Here is a 16,356-nt window from a genome sequence, read left to right on the forward strand (position 1 = left end):
TCCTTCAGACAAGGTACATAACATGGTACATATACAGTGGCATACAAAAGTTTGGGCACCCATGGTCATAATGTCTGTCACTGTGAATAGTTAAGTGAGTAGAAGATGAACTGATCTCCAAAAGTCATAAAGTTAAAGATGAAACATTCTTTTCAACATTTTAAGCAAGATCAGTGTATTATTTTTGTTTCGTACTATTTTAGAGTGAAAAAAAGGAAAGGAGCACCATGCAAAAGTTTGGGCACACCAAGAGATTTGAGCTCTCAGATAACTTTTACCAAGGTCTCAGACCTTAATTAGCTTGTTAGGGCTATGGCTTGTTCACAGTCATTGCTAGGAAAGGCCAGGTGATGCAAATTTCAAAGCTTTGCAAATACCCTGACTCCTCAAACCTTGTCCCAACAATCAGCAGCCATGGGCTCCTCTAAGCAGCTGCCTAGCATCCTGAAAATCAAAATAAAAGATGCTCACAAAGCAGGAGAAGGCTATAAGAAGATAGCAAAGTGTTTTCAGGTAGCAGTTTCCTCAGTTCGTAATGTAATTAAGAAATGGCAGTTAACAGGAACAGTGGAGGTCAAGTTGAGGTCTGGAAAACCAAGAAAACTTTCCGAGAGAACTGCTCGTAGGATTGCTAGAAAGGCAAATCAAAACCCCCATTTGACTGCAAAAGACTTTCAGGAAGATTTAGCAGACTCTGGAGTGGTGATGCACTGTTCTACTATGCAGCGACACCTGCACAAATATGACCTTCATGGAACAGTCATCAGAAGAAAACCTTTCCTGCGTCCTCACCACAAAATTCAGCATCAGAAGTTTGCAAAGGAACATCTAAACAAGCCTGATGCATTTTGGAAACAAGTCCTGAGGACTGATGAAGTTAAAATAGAACTTTTTGGCCATAATGAGCATGTTTGGAGAAAAAAGGGTGCAGAATTTCATGAAAAGAACACCCCTTCAATTGTTAAACACGGGGGTGGATCAATCATGCTTTGGGCTTGTGTTGCAGCCAGTGACACGGGGAACATTCCACTGGTAGAGGGAAGAATGAATTCAATTAAATACCACCAAATTCTGGAAGCAAACATCACACAGTCTGTAAAAAACCTGAAGATGAAAAAATTTGGAGTATTGTCTATAGTTCTGGTCAGCGAATTATAGGAAAGATGTCAATAAAATTGAGAGAGTACAGAGGAGGTTTACTAAAATATTGCCTGGGTTTCATCTCATAAGTTACAAAGAAAGGCTGAACAGATTAGGTCCTTATTCTTTGGAGCTTAGAAGGTTGAGGGGGGACTTGATAGAGGTGTTTAAAATTATGAGGGGGGTTGATAGAGTTGACGTGGATAGGCTTTTTCCATTGAGAGCGGGCGAAATTCGAACAAGAGGACATGAGTTGAGAGTTAAAGGGCAAAAGTTAGGGGTAACATGAGGGGGAACTTTTTTTACTCAGAGAGTGGTAGCTGTGTGGAACGAGCTTCCAGCAGAAGTGGTTGAGGCAGGTTCGATGTTGTCGTTTAAAGTTAAGTTGGATAGATATATGGACAGGAAAGGAATGGAGGGTTATGGGCTGAGTGCAGGTCGATGGGACTAGGTGAGAGTAAGAGTTCGGCACGGACTAGAAGGGCCGAGATGGCCTGTTTCCGTGCTGTAATTGTTATATGGTTATAGCTAGAAACCTTTTGCAAGGAAGAATGGGCGAAAATCCCCCAAACCAGAATTGAAAGACTCTTAGCTGGCTACAGAAAGCATTTGCAAGCTGTGATACTCGCCAAAGGGCATGTTACTAAGTACTGACCATGCAGGGTGCCCAAACTTTTGCTTCAGGCCCTTTTCCTTTTTTGTTATGTAGAAACAGTAAAAGATGGAAATAAAAAAGCAATCTTGCTTAAAATATTAAAGAAATGTGTCATCTTTAACTTTATGCCTTTTGGAAATCAGTTCATCTTTTACTCGCTTAGCTATTCACAGTAACAGAAATTTTGACCGAGTGCCAAACTTTCTCATGCCACTGTAACACAAACATAACTATGTACCATTACCACAAATGGTGCATATATGATTCAAGTTAAACGTAAACAGTATAACGCTACCAGCACTTCATATGTGATGAGACCTGGTTGGTGGCAAGGACTTCAACAGTTTCATAGCCTGGGAGAAGCCGCCGATTCTCATCCTAACATTTCTTGTCTGAATGCTACAGTACCTCCTGTCTGATGGTTGGGGTTCAAAGAGATTGTGGGATGGATGGAAGGGGTCACTGACAATGCTAAGGGCTGCATTACCGAGCACCTGTGCTGTAATCTATTGTCTACTGTATCCACCAGAAAAAGCAGAATTTCCCAGTGGCCACCCATTTTAACTCCACTTCCTATTCCGACTCCACTGTCGGTCCATGGCCTCCTCTATTGTCATAATGAGGCCACACTCCTAGTGCAGTCTGACCAAACTCTTATAAAGCCTCAGCTTTATCTTTGCTTTTACATTCTAGTCCTCGTGAAATGAATGCTAACACTACATTTGTCTTCCTTACCACCAACTCAACCTGCTAGTTAACAAAGAATCTTGCACAAGGACTCAGATTTCCAAATTTTTTTTTCACTGTAGTCTACACCTTTATTCCTTCGACCAAAGTGCATGACCTACACTATATTATGACTTTCCTACACTATATTCCAGCTGCATGTTGCCCATTCTCCTAATTAAAGTCCATCTGCGATCTCCCTGCTTCTTCAGCACTACAAGCCCCTCCACCCATCTTTGTATTATCTGTAATCACGGCCACAAGCCATCAATTGTTACCAAATCGTTTACATGGACTCAGTGGCCACTTTATTAGGTACAAGTGCAGAACTGGGTATAATATTCTGCTGCTAGAGCCCATTCACGTCAAGACTCGATGCGTTGTACGTTCAGAGATGCTTTTCTGCATATCGCTGTTGTAGCACGTGGTTATTTGAGTTACTGTCGCCTTCCTGTCAGCTTGAACCAGTCTGGCCATTCTCCTCTGACCTCTCTCATTAACAAGGCCTCTTGCCCACAGAACTGCCGCACGCTGGATTTTTTTTTTGCACCATTCTCTGAAAAACACCTATAGACTGTTATACATGAAAATTCTAGATTAGCAGTTTTAGAGATATTCAAACCACCCATCTGGCACTAACAATCATTCATTAGTCATTTCGATCACATTTCTTTCCCCATTCTGAAGTTTGGTCCGAACAATGTCCATGTCTACTTGTAGTTTTTATGCATTGCGTTGCTGCAATATAACTGGCTGATTAGATAGTTACATTAACGAGCAGGGGTATAGGGGAACCTAATAATGTGCGCACTGTGTAGATAAACAAATGATCAAATAACAATAAACCGCCTTCACCGCAGCAAAAAAGTTGGAAGAATGATTCACTGGGCACTCAAACTAAAGTGAGAAAAGTGGTCTTTGCAACAATTCAGGTACACATTGAGAAGCTCACCTTGGTTCAAATAGACATTAGGAGTACATTGTATTAGACTGTTCAGCTGTCATTATCTTTGCAGTTTAACAATTATTGCCTGCTAGTATTTTATATAACGACTTATATCTGTGAAACTGTTTAGTACTAGCCACAGGATGTATATGCAGTTGCTCAGTGTGTACCCTAGTGATTACAGTTCTTTGTATCATTCAGAAAGCCCCGGAAGTTTCTTTTAATATTGCATTACTTGAATAAAAGATATCTGATTAGTTAACTCTTATCTGCATATTTGAATGGAAAGTTGCTTTACTGCAGGGTATAAAAAGACCTGACCATGCAGCACCACCATCTTTTGCTTCTCTCTCTCTTCAGCTATTAACTTCTCCTTCCATTACTGTCTATTTCCAATTCCCTTTGTTCTACAAGCACTTAATGAAACGATCATGAAGCAACTAGTATTCTTCCTGTTTCCTGACTTCTAAAAGAACCTTGGATTAAAAACTTCAGAATACAATAGTGTGTGAACAGTTTGACTTGGGCCAAGGGATCTAGCTAGGGATTGGTGTTTGCTCTTGCAGAATTGGATGCAATTTCTCAGAATGAAGGAGGTAGCTAGGTTGTGATAGAAAGGATCTCTCTTCAACCCATCCAAGATATTCATCAAGAGCACAGGGCCCTTAGCACCATCGAGGATCTTTCCCCATCCATCTGTAACATAGCTTCAAGAGAAGAGCTGTCACCCAGCTCTTACCATATGTGAAGCGTCAGTAGCATTATACTGTTTAATTTTTAAACTGTCATAAATGCACTTTATGCTAAATACCAACCTTCTGGATTATATGTTAATATATATCTGGTAATATTACTTTATGCATTGTCTGTGGGAGTTATATGTACTGCTCAGGGCGAAAAGTGTTTTTTTCCCTATTGGCCTATAACAGTTTGAAATTACTATAAACATGAACTTGGATGTTGTCGATGCAGCCACAATGCTTCCAGGTAGCACCAAGTGGAAAGAAAGTGCTACTTCTATCTCGCTATGTAACATCAGGGAACTGAAGTACAGTGGATTCCGGTTAAATGGGTCATCGATTAATCGGGGAAGCTGCTTATTTGGGACAACTTTCAAAGAACAAAAGCTAATTGAAAAAATAACCAGGATTCCCTTCACTTATTTGTGATGTTCTGCAGCTTAACTGGCACAGGATAAGTTTATAACTAGCTTCAGTCACATGCACTTGTGTTATGTTATCCATTTGGGCTGTCGGACGGAGATTCAAAATCAGTGATTTTTGATCTTTTTTTTATTTTGACCTTAAAACTATTTCAGTCCCTTGCCAGGGCTCCACGAAAAGATCTGACACTAGCCGAATAAATTTTCCTTGTGGACCAAATTAAAATTCATCTGCCTAACTGCACTTATCGTTGGCTGAAGTGCTGACATCTACAATTGCGTGTTAGATATATCATTTGAATGCATAATCTGTTACTCAGTTAAACGGACTTTTTTTCAAAAAACCTTTTTAACGGTTTCCACGAAACTTTGGCTAATTGGGGCAAAATGAACTGTACCCTATGTGTCTGTATTAACAGAATCCACTGTTTTCAGGTTCCCTTGTTTCATTACACTGTATAAACATCTTGCATGTACCTGCCGGATCGCCAGTGCTCCCTGGGGATCAACTGTTAGCTCAGCCAGGTGAACGCCAAACTCTGAAACAGAACACCACCACCCATTAACAAGAACAGATAAGACTTTATATTCAACACACAAGAACAGATAAGACTTTATATTCAACGCACAAGAACAGATAAGACTTTATATTCAACGCACAATAGGAAACAGGGCAGTAGTTCAGAAAGAGTCAAGATGGTTTAATGCTGTTTCCAATACATAAGTGTAAAGGAGAACAAAATCAGAGTTTCTCCGGATCCGATGCAGCATGAAAACAGACACAATAACATAAAGAACACAATAAATGTAATTACACAAGATAGCTTCTATACATAGATTGACTGTATGTCCATAAAGTGACGCCAGGCTTCTAAGGTGGCAAAAGGACACCACAGGTTGACCAAGAAAGGACAAACAATGGTGGGAGCAGAAAGATATCTTTGCCCCATCCTCCTAGTTACCTGTTCACTCTGTATCAAGCCAAACCTCTCCTGCTTCTCCTCCCCACCCCCAGTTCCCTCTCCCTCCCTGACCCAAGACACGCTCCTTCCCAAATTTCAGCTCCACCTCACCTCAATCATCCCCTCTCCCATTCACTACCCCATACACCGTAATGCCCAGCTTTTCTCCCCCATTTCCCCTCCACCCACAGGAATAAGACACAAGAGCAGAATTAGGCCATTCAGCCCATCAGGCCTGCTATGCCATTCCATCATGGCCCTCTCAACCCCATTCTCACTCCTTCGCCCCTTAACACTTGACACCCCAAATAATCAACAACTTATCAACCTCCACTTTAAATATGCCTCCTGCACAAGGACACCCATATCCCTTTGCAACTTTCATTTCTGAATTTTCTGCCCATTTAGAAAATAGCCTACAACAGGAATTCTGCAGATGCTGGAAATTCAAGCAACATACATCAAAATTGCTGGTGAACGCAGCAGGCCAGGCAGCATCTGTAGGAAGAGTTGCAGTCGACGTTTCAGGCCGAGACCCTTCGTCAGACTGAAAATAGCCTACACCTTTATTCTTTCTAACAAAATTAACACTTCCCAACACTATGCTATCTGCCATTTCTTTACCCATTCTCATAATCAGTTCAAGTCCTTCTGCAAATTTCCTGCTTTCTCAACACCACCTATCATGTATCATCAGCAAATTTCCATTATCTAAACCACTGACATACATTCAGCGGCTATGTTATTAGGTACAGGATCGCTGTACCCCTCAATTCCACTCTCTCCCCTGCTGCTTCCTCTGCAATAAAGTTTTCATCTTTTGACCAACAACTATCCCTTGCCTCATCTCCCTCCACTCCACGTTTACGTCACCTCCAACAAATTCATCTGCTGCTCCTCTCCTTGCGTTTTCCCTACCCCAACCCCACAGGCCTCTCTCGTCTCCTTACTCCAATTTTCCCCACTCATCAAAACACTTCCTTCCATCCCACTCCAGCTACCTACCTCTCCATCCATATCTCCTCCAACACCCTCTCTCCCCCTTCCTAGGACCCTCCCCAACCTACTAGCACCTCCCCACCAACAACTCCTCTAGCTCTCTACCTCTCCTCCCCTAATCCCCTCCCCAGGCTCCCCCATCCTTGCTCACCAGAATACCATCTTCCCTCTCAGTCCAGCTACCTTCCTCTCCACCTACATCCCCACCAACACCCTCCATCTACTACCCCACCCACCCCGTGTCCCCTCCTATCCTCCTTCAACAACCACACTCCCCTCCCCAAACAACTCCAAACCCTCTCCCTTTTCTCCATTCCCTCAACTCCTCCAGCTCCCTCTTCCCTTCCCTCCCCACCCCAAATACGTCCTCTAGGCCCCACTCTCACCTCCCCCACCCCTCTAGTTCTTTCCATCTACTCCTCCTCTAGACCAGACCCATGTACCTCCACAGTTCCCTCTCTCCTACTCCCTCAGTGACACTCACCCTCCGTCACCTCCAGAACTTTGATCTGCTCTTCGCCTGCGGCCCGCACCTCCTGCACAGGCGAGAGTATAGCGCCCAGGGCCTCGAAGAGCGCCTCCTTCAGGCCCTGCTGCACCGGCCCGCCGGGGGACGGGACAGGGACGGATGTGGTGGCGGGGTTGAGAGGGACGCCGGTACTCGGCTGACCGGCTCTCGCTGCCGCCATCTTCCCCGCTCTCAGCTCGGCCGACCTGGGCGCCAAATGCACCGGAAGTAGAGCATGCGCATGCGCCGGAAGACCGATGCTGACATGAGTGCGCATGCGCTTTGTCTCCGCTGGCCGGAAGGGTAGCGGAACAAGGAAGAGGGCGGTGATGGGAGCAGAGTGACGGGGCAGAGAGAGAGAAAGTAAACGAAGGGAGGATGCAATTGAGTCGAGGGCAAGAAACCAGGGAATAAATTTATTATGCAAGTACAATTATGTCACTATATACAACCCTGAGATTCATTTTATTATAGATATTCACATTAAATATAAAGAAACAGAATCATTTAAAAATACAAACAACGAATGTGTACAAGAGACTGCAAATACTGGAATACGAGTTGCAGAGTTGTGAAACTGAGTCCGTATGTTGTGGAATCAGTTCACGATTAATAAGTGAAGTTATCCAAGCAGTTTCAGGATCCTGATGGTTGATCCTGACTTTTTTAACCTGGTGGGGCGGATCCCGAGGCTCCTGTTTCTCCATTCTGACGGCAATAGCAACAAGATGCCCTGAATGGTGAGCATCCTTGATGAAGGATTCTGGTACCTGACTGTGATGCAACCAGTCAGGATATTCTCGCCCGTGCATCTGTAGAAGTTTGGCTAAGTTTTATATGGCATGCCAAATCTGTGCAAACTTCTAAGAGAAAGTGTTCTTTATGATGGCCCTTGTGCGCTGGTCCTCGGACAAATCCTCTGATAACGCCAAGGTATGTAAAGTTACTGATCCTCTCCACCTACGATCTAATGAGCAATGGCTCATGGACATCTGGTTTCCTCCTCCTGTAGTCAATCAGCACTTGTGAGAGGTTGCTGTGGCACAATTCAGATTTTCAATCTCCCTCCTATATCCTTCTCCTCAGTGTATATCACCTCCATACAGTTTCCCTCCTGTCCCTTTTTCCATGGTCCACTGTCCCTATCAGATTCCTTCGGCCTTTTACCTCTTCCTCCCATCACTTTCCAGCTTCTCACTTCATTCCACCTAGCATCATCTCTCCCCTGCCAACTTATACTCCTTCCCCATCCCCCATCTTATTCTGGCTTCTGTCTCCTTCATCAGGGCTGGAAAGGAAGAGTCTCGGCCCAAAAAGTCAACTCTATTCCTCTCCAGCATTTTGTGTGTTGCTCAAAATAAAAAAAAGAGTTGGGAGTACAGGGATGAGATAAAGAGCCCTCTCATCTCAACACCTTTCACACAACAACCACCTTTCCTTAGTGTCAGCAAAACAAGAGCTGGTCATTGTCTTCAGGAATGTTGGTACTGGAGGGGGCAGTGACATATTTATATCAGTGGTGCTGGTCAGAAGGTTAGAGATTCAAGTTCTTGGGTGTGAACATCAAAAGCCTGTCCTGGTACAACCACGTACACACCACAGCCAAGAAAACTTACCGATGCCTCAGCTTTCTCAGGATGCTGAAGCAATTTAGCAAGTCCCCATCAACAATTACCAGCTTCTATTGACACACCATAAAAAGCATTGTATACCAATAAGGTAATAGCCTGGGATGGCAATTGTGCTGCACATGACTGCAAGGAACTGTAAAGGGTTTTGGACGCAGCTCAGCACATCATGGCTCTGTCTGCATTTCACACTGCCTCTGTAAAGCAGCCAAAATCAAATACCTCACCCACCCCAAACATTCTTTCCGATTTGATTGGGCACACATACCACCAGGTTCAGCATGCACCTTATTGATTACCTACATTGCACTTGTCTGTCATTGTTGCACTTTTTCTGCATTGTTATTGTTTTACCTTGTTCTACCTCAATGCACAACTCTGCAATGGACAGTTCCAAGCCCAGATGCAAGAGAAGGATTGGGTATGGAGACAAAACCTGCAGATGCTGGAAATCCGGAACACACAAAATGCTGGGCATTGGACGATCAACCCCATCCCATGAAAACCCAGTGCTACAGAAATGCCAACAGAAGCTCCAAAGACCTCATCCCTAGGAGAGGAAGGATCTTTGAAGATGGGCTCCACCAGGGGAGCACGAAATACTGGCCTCCAGGACACAGAACTCTGGCGAGCTACTCTCAGCAGGCTATATCCCAGTAGGTGTGATGGGCTTAACTAACCTAAATGCACTCAGCAATAATCTGATCATCTGAGCAATGTGCAAGGCAAGCTTCTCACTATTTTGGGTGGCATGGTAGCATTGTGATTAACACATTCCCATTACCAGCAACCCACGTTCAATTCCCACCATTGCCTGTAAGGAATTTGTACATTCTGCCTGTGACCGTGTGGGTTTCCTCTGGGTCCCCTTGTTTCCTCAGACCAACCAAGGACCAATGGGTTGGTAGGTTAATTGGTCATTGTAAATTGTCCTGTGGATTAGACTAGGATTAAATTGGGGGAAAATTGCTGGGCAGCACAGTTCCACACTGCCTACTCCACACTATATGTCAATAAATAAATGATTGATACATGCAACAGTAATAAAGCAATTATTTATGAAGTTGTGATAAGGGATTCATTAGTTAGGGGAACAAACAGGAGGTTCTGAGGGCAAGAATGAGATTCCCAGATGGCATGATGCCTCCCAGGTGCCAGGGTCCAGGACATCTCAGATCGAGTCCTAGGCATTCTTAAGTGACCATAGAAACTACAGCACAGAAACAGGCCCTTTGGCCCTTCTTGGCTGTGCCGAACCATTTTCTGCCTAATCCCACTGACCTGCACACGGACCATATCCCTCCATACACCTCCCATCCATGTATCTGTCCAATTTATTCTTAAATGTTAAAAAAGAACCCGCATTTAACACCTCATCTGGCAGCTCATTCCATACTCCCACCACTCTCTGTGTGAAGAAGCCCCCCCAATGTTCCCTTTAAACTTTTCCCCCCTCACCCTTAACCCATGTCCTCTGGTTTTTTTTCTGCCCTTGCCTCAGTGGAAAAAGCCTGCTTGCATTCACTCTATCTATACCCATCATAATTTTTATATACCTCTATCAAATCTCCCCTCATTCTTCTACGCTCCAGGGAATAAAGTCCTAACCTATTCAACCTTTCTCTGTAACTGAGTTTCTCAAGTCCCGGCAACATCCTTGTAAACCTTCTCTGCACTCTTTCAACCTTATTTATATCCTTCCTGTAATTTGGTGACCAAAACTGAACTCAATACTCCAGATTCGGCCTCACCAATGCCTTATACAACCTCACCAGGTGAACATCCAAAAGTTGTGGTCTATGTAGGTATTAATAACATGGGTAGGATGAGTGACGAGGTTCTACATAGGGAGTTCAAGGAGTTAGGTGCTAAGTTAAAAGGCAGGACTTCCAGGATCGTGATCTCAGGATTGCTACCCATGCCATGTGCCAGTGAGGCTAGAACTAGGAAGATTATGCAATTTTAAGACGTGGCTAAGCAGGAGGAAGGGCATACGATTTTTGGATTATTAGGCCCTCTTCCAGGAAAGGTAGGATGTGTACAGAACAGATGGTTTGCACTTGAACTGGAGGGGGGGGGCTAATATCATAATGGGAAGGGTTGTTAACACTGCACAGTAGGGAATAAACCAGCATTGCAGGGGGATGGGAACCGTAGTCAGAACAGTTAGTGGAGAGGTTATGGAGGCAGATGTTAGGAATCAAAAAGTTGAGCATGGTGCAAATACTTTTATGAGCTCAATACGTTTCAATTCAAGAACTATCATAGAAAAAGCAGATAATAGTACTGATGATGAGATAACTGGTTTAGAAACAGAGGCAGTGTAGTGAGGAGAGGTTATCGATAATGCAAATGTAGTCAACAGAATGAGTTGCAACATAAAAGGTGGACAAAATCAAAAAAGGTGAATACAGGACTAAAGGTATTACATTTGAATGCAGGCAGAATATGGAATAAGGTAAATAAACTTGCAGCACAGTTGCAGATTGGCAGGTATGATATTGTGGTCATCAATGAATCATGGCTGAAAGAAGATTATAGCTGGGAGTTAATGTCCAAGGATACACACTGTATTGAAAGGAAGTCAGGCACGCTGAGAGAGTGGCTTTGCTCTGTTGGTAAAAAATGAAATTAGAAAGAGGTGACATAGGGTAGGAAGGTGTTGAATCATTGTGGATAGGGCTAAGGAACTGTAAGGGTAAAAAGACTCTAATGCAAGTTGTATACAGACCCTGCCAAGCAGTAGTAAGAATGTGGCTTACAAATTACAACGGGAGATAGAAAATGCATGCCAAAAGGGCAATGTTATAATAATCATGTAGGACTTCAATATGCAGGTAGATTGGGAAAAATCAGATGAGTGTACAATTTCAGGAGGGGGAACTTATAGATTGTCTACGAGATGCCTTTTTAGAGCTGCTCGTGGTTGAGCCCACTAGGGCTCAGCTATTCTAGATTGGGGGTTATATAATGAACCAGAATTGATTAGAGTGTTAAGGTAAAAGAACCCTTTGGGGAAAGTGAACATAATATGATCGAATTCACCCTGAAATTTGAGCTAAAGTAAGATGTATTAGTATTACAGTGGAGTAAAGGAATTATGGAGGCATGAGAGAGGAGCTAGCCAGAACTCATTGGAAAAGAACACAGGCGGGGATGACGGCAGAGCAGTAATGGATGATTTTTTTTCTGGAAACAATTCTGAAGGCACAGGATAGGCACATCCCAAAGAGGAATATGTATTTAAAAAGAAAGATGACAACCGTGGCTACGAAGAGAAAGAGAAGTCAAATCTAACATAAAAGCCAAAGAGAGGGCAGATAATAGAACAAAAAATAGAGGATTGGTAAACTTCTAAAAACTAACAAAAGGCAACTAAAAAGTCATCAAGAGTGTAAAGATGGAATATGAAACTAAAGCTACCAGAAATATTAAAGAGGATACTAAAAGCTTCTTATAGATACACAAAGTGTAAAAGAGAGGCGAGAATGGATATCGGACCACTGGAAAACGATGCTGGAGAGGCAATAATGAGGTCAAAATATGTCAGATGAACTGAATAAATATTTTGCACCAGTCTTTACTGTGAAAGGCACAAGCAGTATGATGGAAGTTGCAGGTGTCAGGGGGCATGAAGTTTGTGAAGTTACCATTACTAAACAGAAGGTTCCAGGGAAACAGGTCTGAAGGTACCTGGACCAGATGACATACATGCCAGGGTTCTGAAAAAGGTAGCTGAAGAGATTATGGAGGCATTGGTAATGATCTTTCAAGCATAAGTAGATTCTGGGGGCCAGCTACTGGCGCAACGACATCAGCGCCGGACCCGGGAGCCGAGGTTCTGGGTTTGAAACCAGTCGGGTCCGCTCCCGAGTACGCTTTCCATCCGTGCCAGGTTGAGTGTCGAGATCGCAACTCGACCTCGTAAAATAAAGGGAAAATACTGCGAAAATGTCTGTATAAGGAGTGGCGTGCCACACAGTCTCTCTCCCGCTCCGCGCCTTGTAAAAGCCATGAAAAAGACATCATGACGGACAGACGCACGTAGACGCGCACATGCACACGCCAAAAAAAAAGTAGATTCTGGAATGCTTCCAGACTGAAAATTGCAAATGTCGCTCCAGTCTTCAAGGGAGAGAGGCAGAAGAAAGGAAACTGTAGGCTAGTTAAGTCTGATTTCAGTGGTTGGGAAGATGTTGGAGTCGATTATTAAGGATGAGGTCTCAGGGTGATTGGAGGCACATGATAAAATGGGCCATAGTCAGCATGGTTTCCTCAAGGGAGAATCTTGCCTGACAAACCTATTGGAATTCTTTCAAGAAATAACAAGCAGGATAGACAAAGGAGAATCGGTTGATGCTGGGTACTTGGATTTTCAGAAGGCCTTTGACAAGATGCCACACGAGGCTGCTTAACAAGCTATGAGCCCATGGTATTACAGGAATGATTCTAGCATGGATAAAGCAGTGGCTGACTGGCAGGAGGCAAAGAGTAGGAATAAAAAGAGCCTTTTCTGGTTGGTTGCTGGTGACTAGAAGTGTTCCACAGGGGTTTATGTTGGGACCAATTCTTTTTACATTATATGTCAATGATATGAATGATGGAATTGATGGCTTTTTTGCAAATGATATGAAGATAGATGGAGGGTCAGGTAGTTTTGAAGTAGAGGGGCTACAGAAGTACAGTCAGATTAGGAGAATGGGCAAAGAAGTGGCAGATGGAATACAGTGTTGAGAAGTGTATGGTCCTGCACTTTGGTAGAAGAAATGAAGGGTTGACTATTTTCTAAATGGAGAGAAAATATAAAAGACTGAGGCACAATGGGACTTGGGAGTCCTTGTGCAGGATTCCCTAAAGGTTAATTTGCAGGTTGAGTCTGTGGTGAGGAAGGCAATTGCAATGTTAGCATTCATTTCAAGAGGACTAGAATATAAAAGCAATGATATAATGTAACTTTATAAAGCACTGATGAGGCCTCACTTGGAGTATTGTGAGCAGTTTTGGGAACAAAGGGAGCCTTTTCTGGTTGGCCGCTAGTGGTGTTTCACAGGGATCTGTGTTGGGACCAATCTCTTCATTTCAAGAGGACTAGAATAGAAAAGCAAGGATGTAATAAGTCTTCTTAAAGCACTGCTGAGGCCTTATTTGGAGTACTGTGAGCAGTTTCGGGCCCATTACCTTGGAAAGGATGAGCTGAAACTGGAGAGGGTTCAAAGGAGGTTCACAAAAACGATTGCAGGATTGAATGGCTTGTCATATGAAGAGGGTTTGATGGCTCTGGGCCTGTATTCACTAGAATTCAGAAGAATGAGTGGTGACCTCATTGGAACCTATCAAATGGTGAAAGGCCTTGACAGAGTGGACATGGAGAGGATGTTTCCTATGGTGTGAGAGCCTCAGACTGGAGGACATAGCCTCAGAATAGAGGGATGCCCTTTTAGAATGGAGATGAGGAGGAATTTCTTTTGCCAGAGTGGTAAATCTGTGGAATTCTTTGCTACAGGCAGCTGTGGAGGGCCAGTCTTTATGTATATTTAAGGTAAAGGTTGATAGATTCTTGATTGGTCAGAGCATGGAGGGATATGGGGAGAAGGGAGGAAATTGGGGCAGAGGAAAATCGAATCAGCCATGATGAAATAGCAGAGCAGTCTTGATGCGTCAACTGACCTAATTCTGCTCCTATATCTTATGGTCCTATGGTCTAATTACAAATATGAAAAGCTAAAATCTCTGAAGGCACAAAGATTGCACATAGCACATTAATTAAAATATATTTGGTGAATACAGAATTAATCAGAAGGCTAAGAAACAATTTTCTGTTACAAAATCCTAATTGCTGTGAAGTAACTTGTTATTCTTTAAACTAAAATTGTTAGATTATTGCCAATTAATTGTTAAAATTAAGGACAAGGAGTGAGAGATAGGTCATAAATTAGTAATCACACATTGTATCAGAACAGGACAATGGGCAACATTATCTTTTATCCCCAGCATTCCAACTTTACCCTCACTTTTTGTGGAAAGTGGACCAGCAGCTGACCGATTCTCAGATCTCTGCCAATAGGCCCACAACTCCACATCTCACCATACAGTGAGGGCTTCACTGAGATCCCAATAAGTCAATGAATCAGCCACTTACCTCCTAGTCAAGATTGGCTTGGTGCAAAAAAAAAGCACAGGAGAGTCCCTGGTTTACAATATTTTTCAAGTGGCGCCTAACGAATTACAGTCCGAAATACTTATTTGTAACCAAAGGTTTATTTCACAAAGGAGACTTTAACATTAGATACAAGCTACCAAAAAAAGCCAAAGTACAGCGTAGGCAGTAAGTTTACAGACCTCTCTGTTGTCTATCTCTAATATCCCGTGCCACTAGGAACCTAAACACCTCCATTCTGTACAATAACCAACACTCTCTTAACCATACCAGGTCCTTTAACTCACAAAAATTGTTATTGCTGAGATAAATAAAACTAACCTTCAAAACAAATCAGAATCTCTTTAAGATAAAGATGCCTGAACTAAACAGAGGGCCCTATGTAAAAAATATTTGTATTTGGTGACTGTGAGTTAAGACCCAATGAGACCGAGATGAGACAGAGCGAAATTGCAAACTGAATTAAGGGTATTATACAAAAAGAACCAATTGTTTTTGCAATGGGTAGAAACCCCTGGGGTGTAGTCAGCATCATACATTTTCACAACAACAGACAAAAAGTTCATACAAGAATGAGAAGATACAAAGGTGGAAAAGTTTGAGAGTCCTCACAGATGATCCCATGAGTAGAGATTATAGCACCATGTGTGTTGTAGAGCTATCAAATCTGCTGCTTCTGGTGGACTTTTGGAATTGCCACCATTCTGCCAAAGGCTAGCCTTGGCCGATCTGATTCCTGTTGACCTGGTCTTTTATAGTACAGTTGATGCAGATATAGTCCTCCTTTTCAGCCGTTTCTGAGGACACACCAACACAGATCTGGTGGAACCACTGGTTGCAGCTGCCATCACACTGGACCCAGTCAACCTACACAAAAAGGGAGAAATGCTCATCACTACTTCATCATCAGAACTGTATTTCCATACTGAGATTTTATTGGCAATGTTGAATTTGGTGAAGACAAAAGGCATGTTTTATTGAGGTACTGCCATGATATCTTAGCTAATTTGTGAATTCGTGTCTGTCATCCAGATTCAAAAGCTGACTTTTCATATTTCTTTATAGAGCTTAGGCAGATTCATTTATTCATCACACATGGAACATCAGTGAAATGTGCCATTTACATTTTCAGCAAAACACTGGCTGAGAAATTGGTCACAGATAGATTTTGAATTTGTCCATATTTTGAATTTATCCACATCTTAATCCCACTAGAGGCAGGCAAAAATGAAATTAAGCATCAGTGAGATTACTTAAGGCTGTTGTAGCTGGGAGAGATAGTGGGAATAAACTCCCACTACCTATTAAATGCTTCCAAAGGCATGCATCTAAAATATCCTTTGACAACCAAGTCTAGCTCCTGCCTTTCACATGTGGCTTTGCTAGTAAACCCAGCAGAACGGTTTCTACTGACAGCTCATCTAGAAGGAAACTGATCTCAAACCTCCACTGCCTTGTGCTGTACCCACTCAC

The 16,356-nt window shown here is 42.9% G+C and overlaps 2 protein-coding genes across 2 annotated transcripts in view; both read right to left on the reverse strand.

The window, feature by feature from the left end:
* The window catches only part of ipo9 (importin 9), a 178,701-nt gene extending 171,353 nt beyond the window's left edge, over positions 1–7,348 (reverse strand). The window contains exons 1-2 of the mRNA XM_063065668.1: positions 7,075–7,348; positions 5,107–5,168 (exon numbers count right to left, since the gene is read on the reverse strand). Coding sequence (XP_062921738.1) covers positions 5,107–5,168; positions 7,075–7,279 — 267 coding nt within the window. The 5' untranslated portion in view covers positions 7,280–7,348. The remainder of the gene's footprint in view (positions 1–5,106; positions 5,169–7,074) is intronic.
* Positions 7,349–10,205: 2,857 nt separating this feature from the next.
* The window catches only part of kdm5ba (lysine demethylase 5Ba), a 156,384-nt gene continuing 150,233 nt past the window's right edge, over positions 10,206–16,356 (reverse strand). The window contains exon 27 of the mRNA XM_063065669.1: positions 10,206–15,750. Within this exon, the coding sequence (XP_062921739.1) occupies positions 15,598–15,750 (153 nt within the window). The 3' untranslated portion in view covers positions 10,206–15,597. The remainder of the gene's footprint in view (positions 15,751–16,356) is intronic.

The sequence above is a fragment of the Mobula hypostoma genome, chromosome 13 (assembly GCF_963921235.1).
Source record: "Mobula hypostoma chromosome 13, sMobHyp1.1, whole genome shotgun sequence".
Taxonomy (NCBI): domain Eukaryota; kingdom Metazoa; phylum Chordata; class Chondrichthyes; order Myliobatiformes; family Myliobatidae; genus Mobula; species Mobula hypostoma.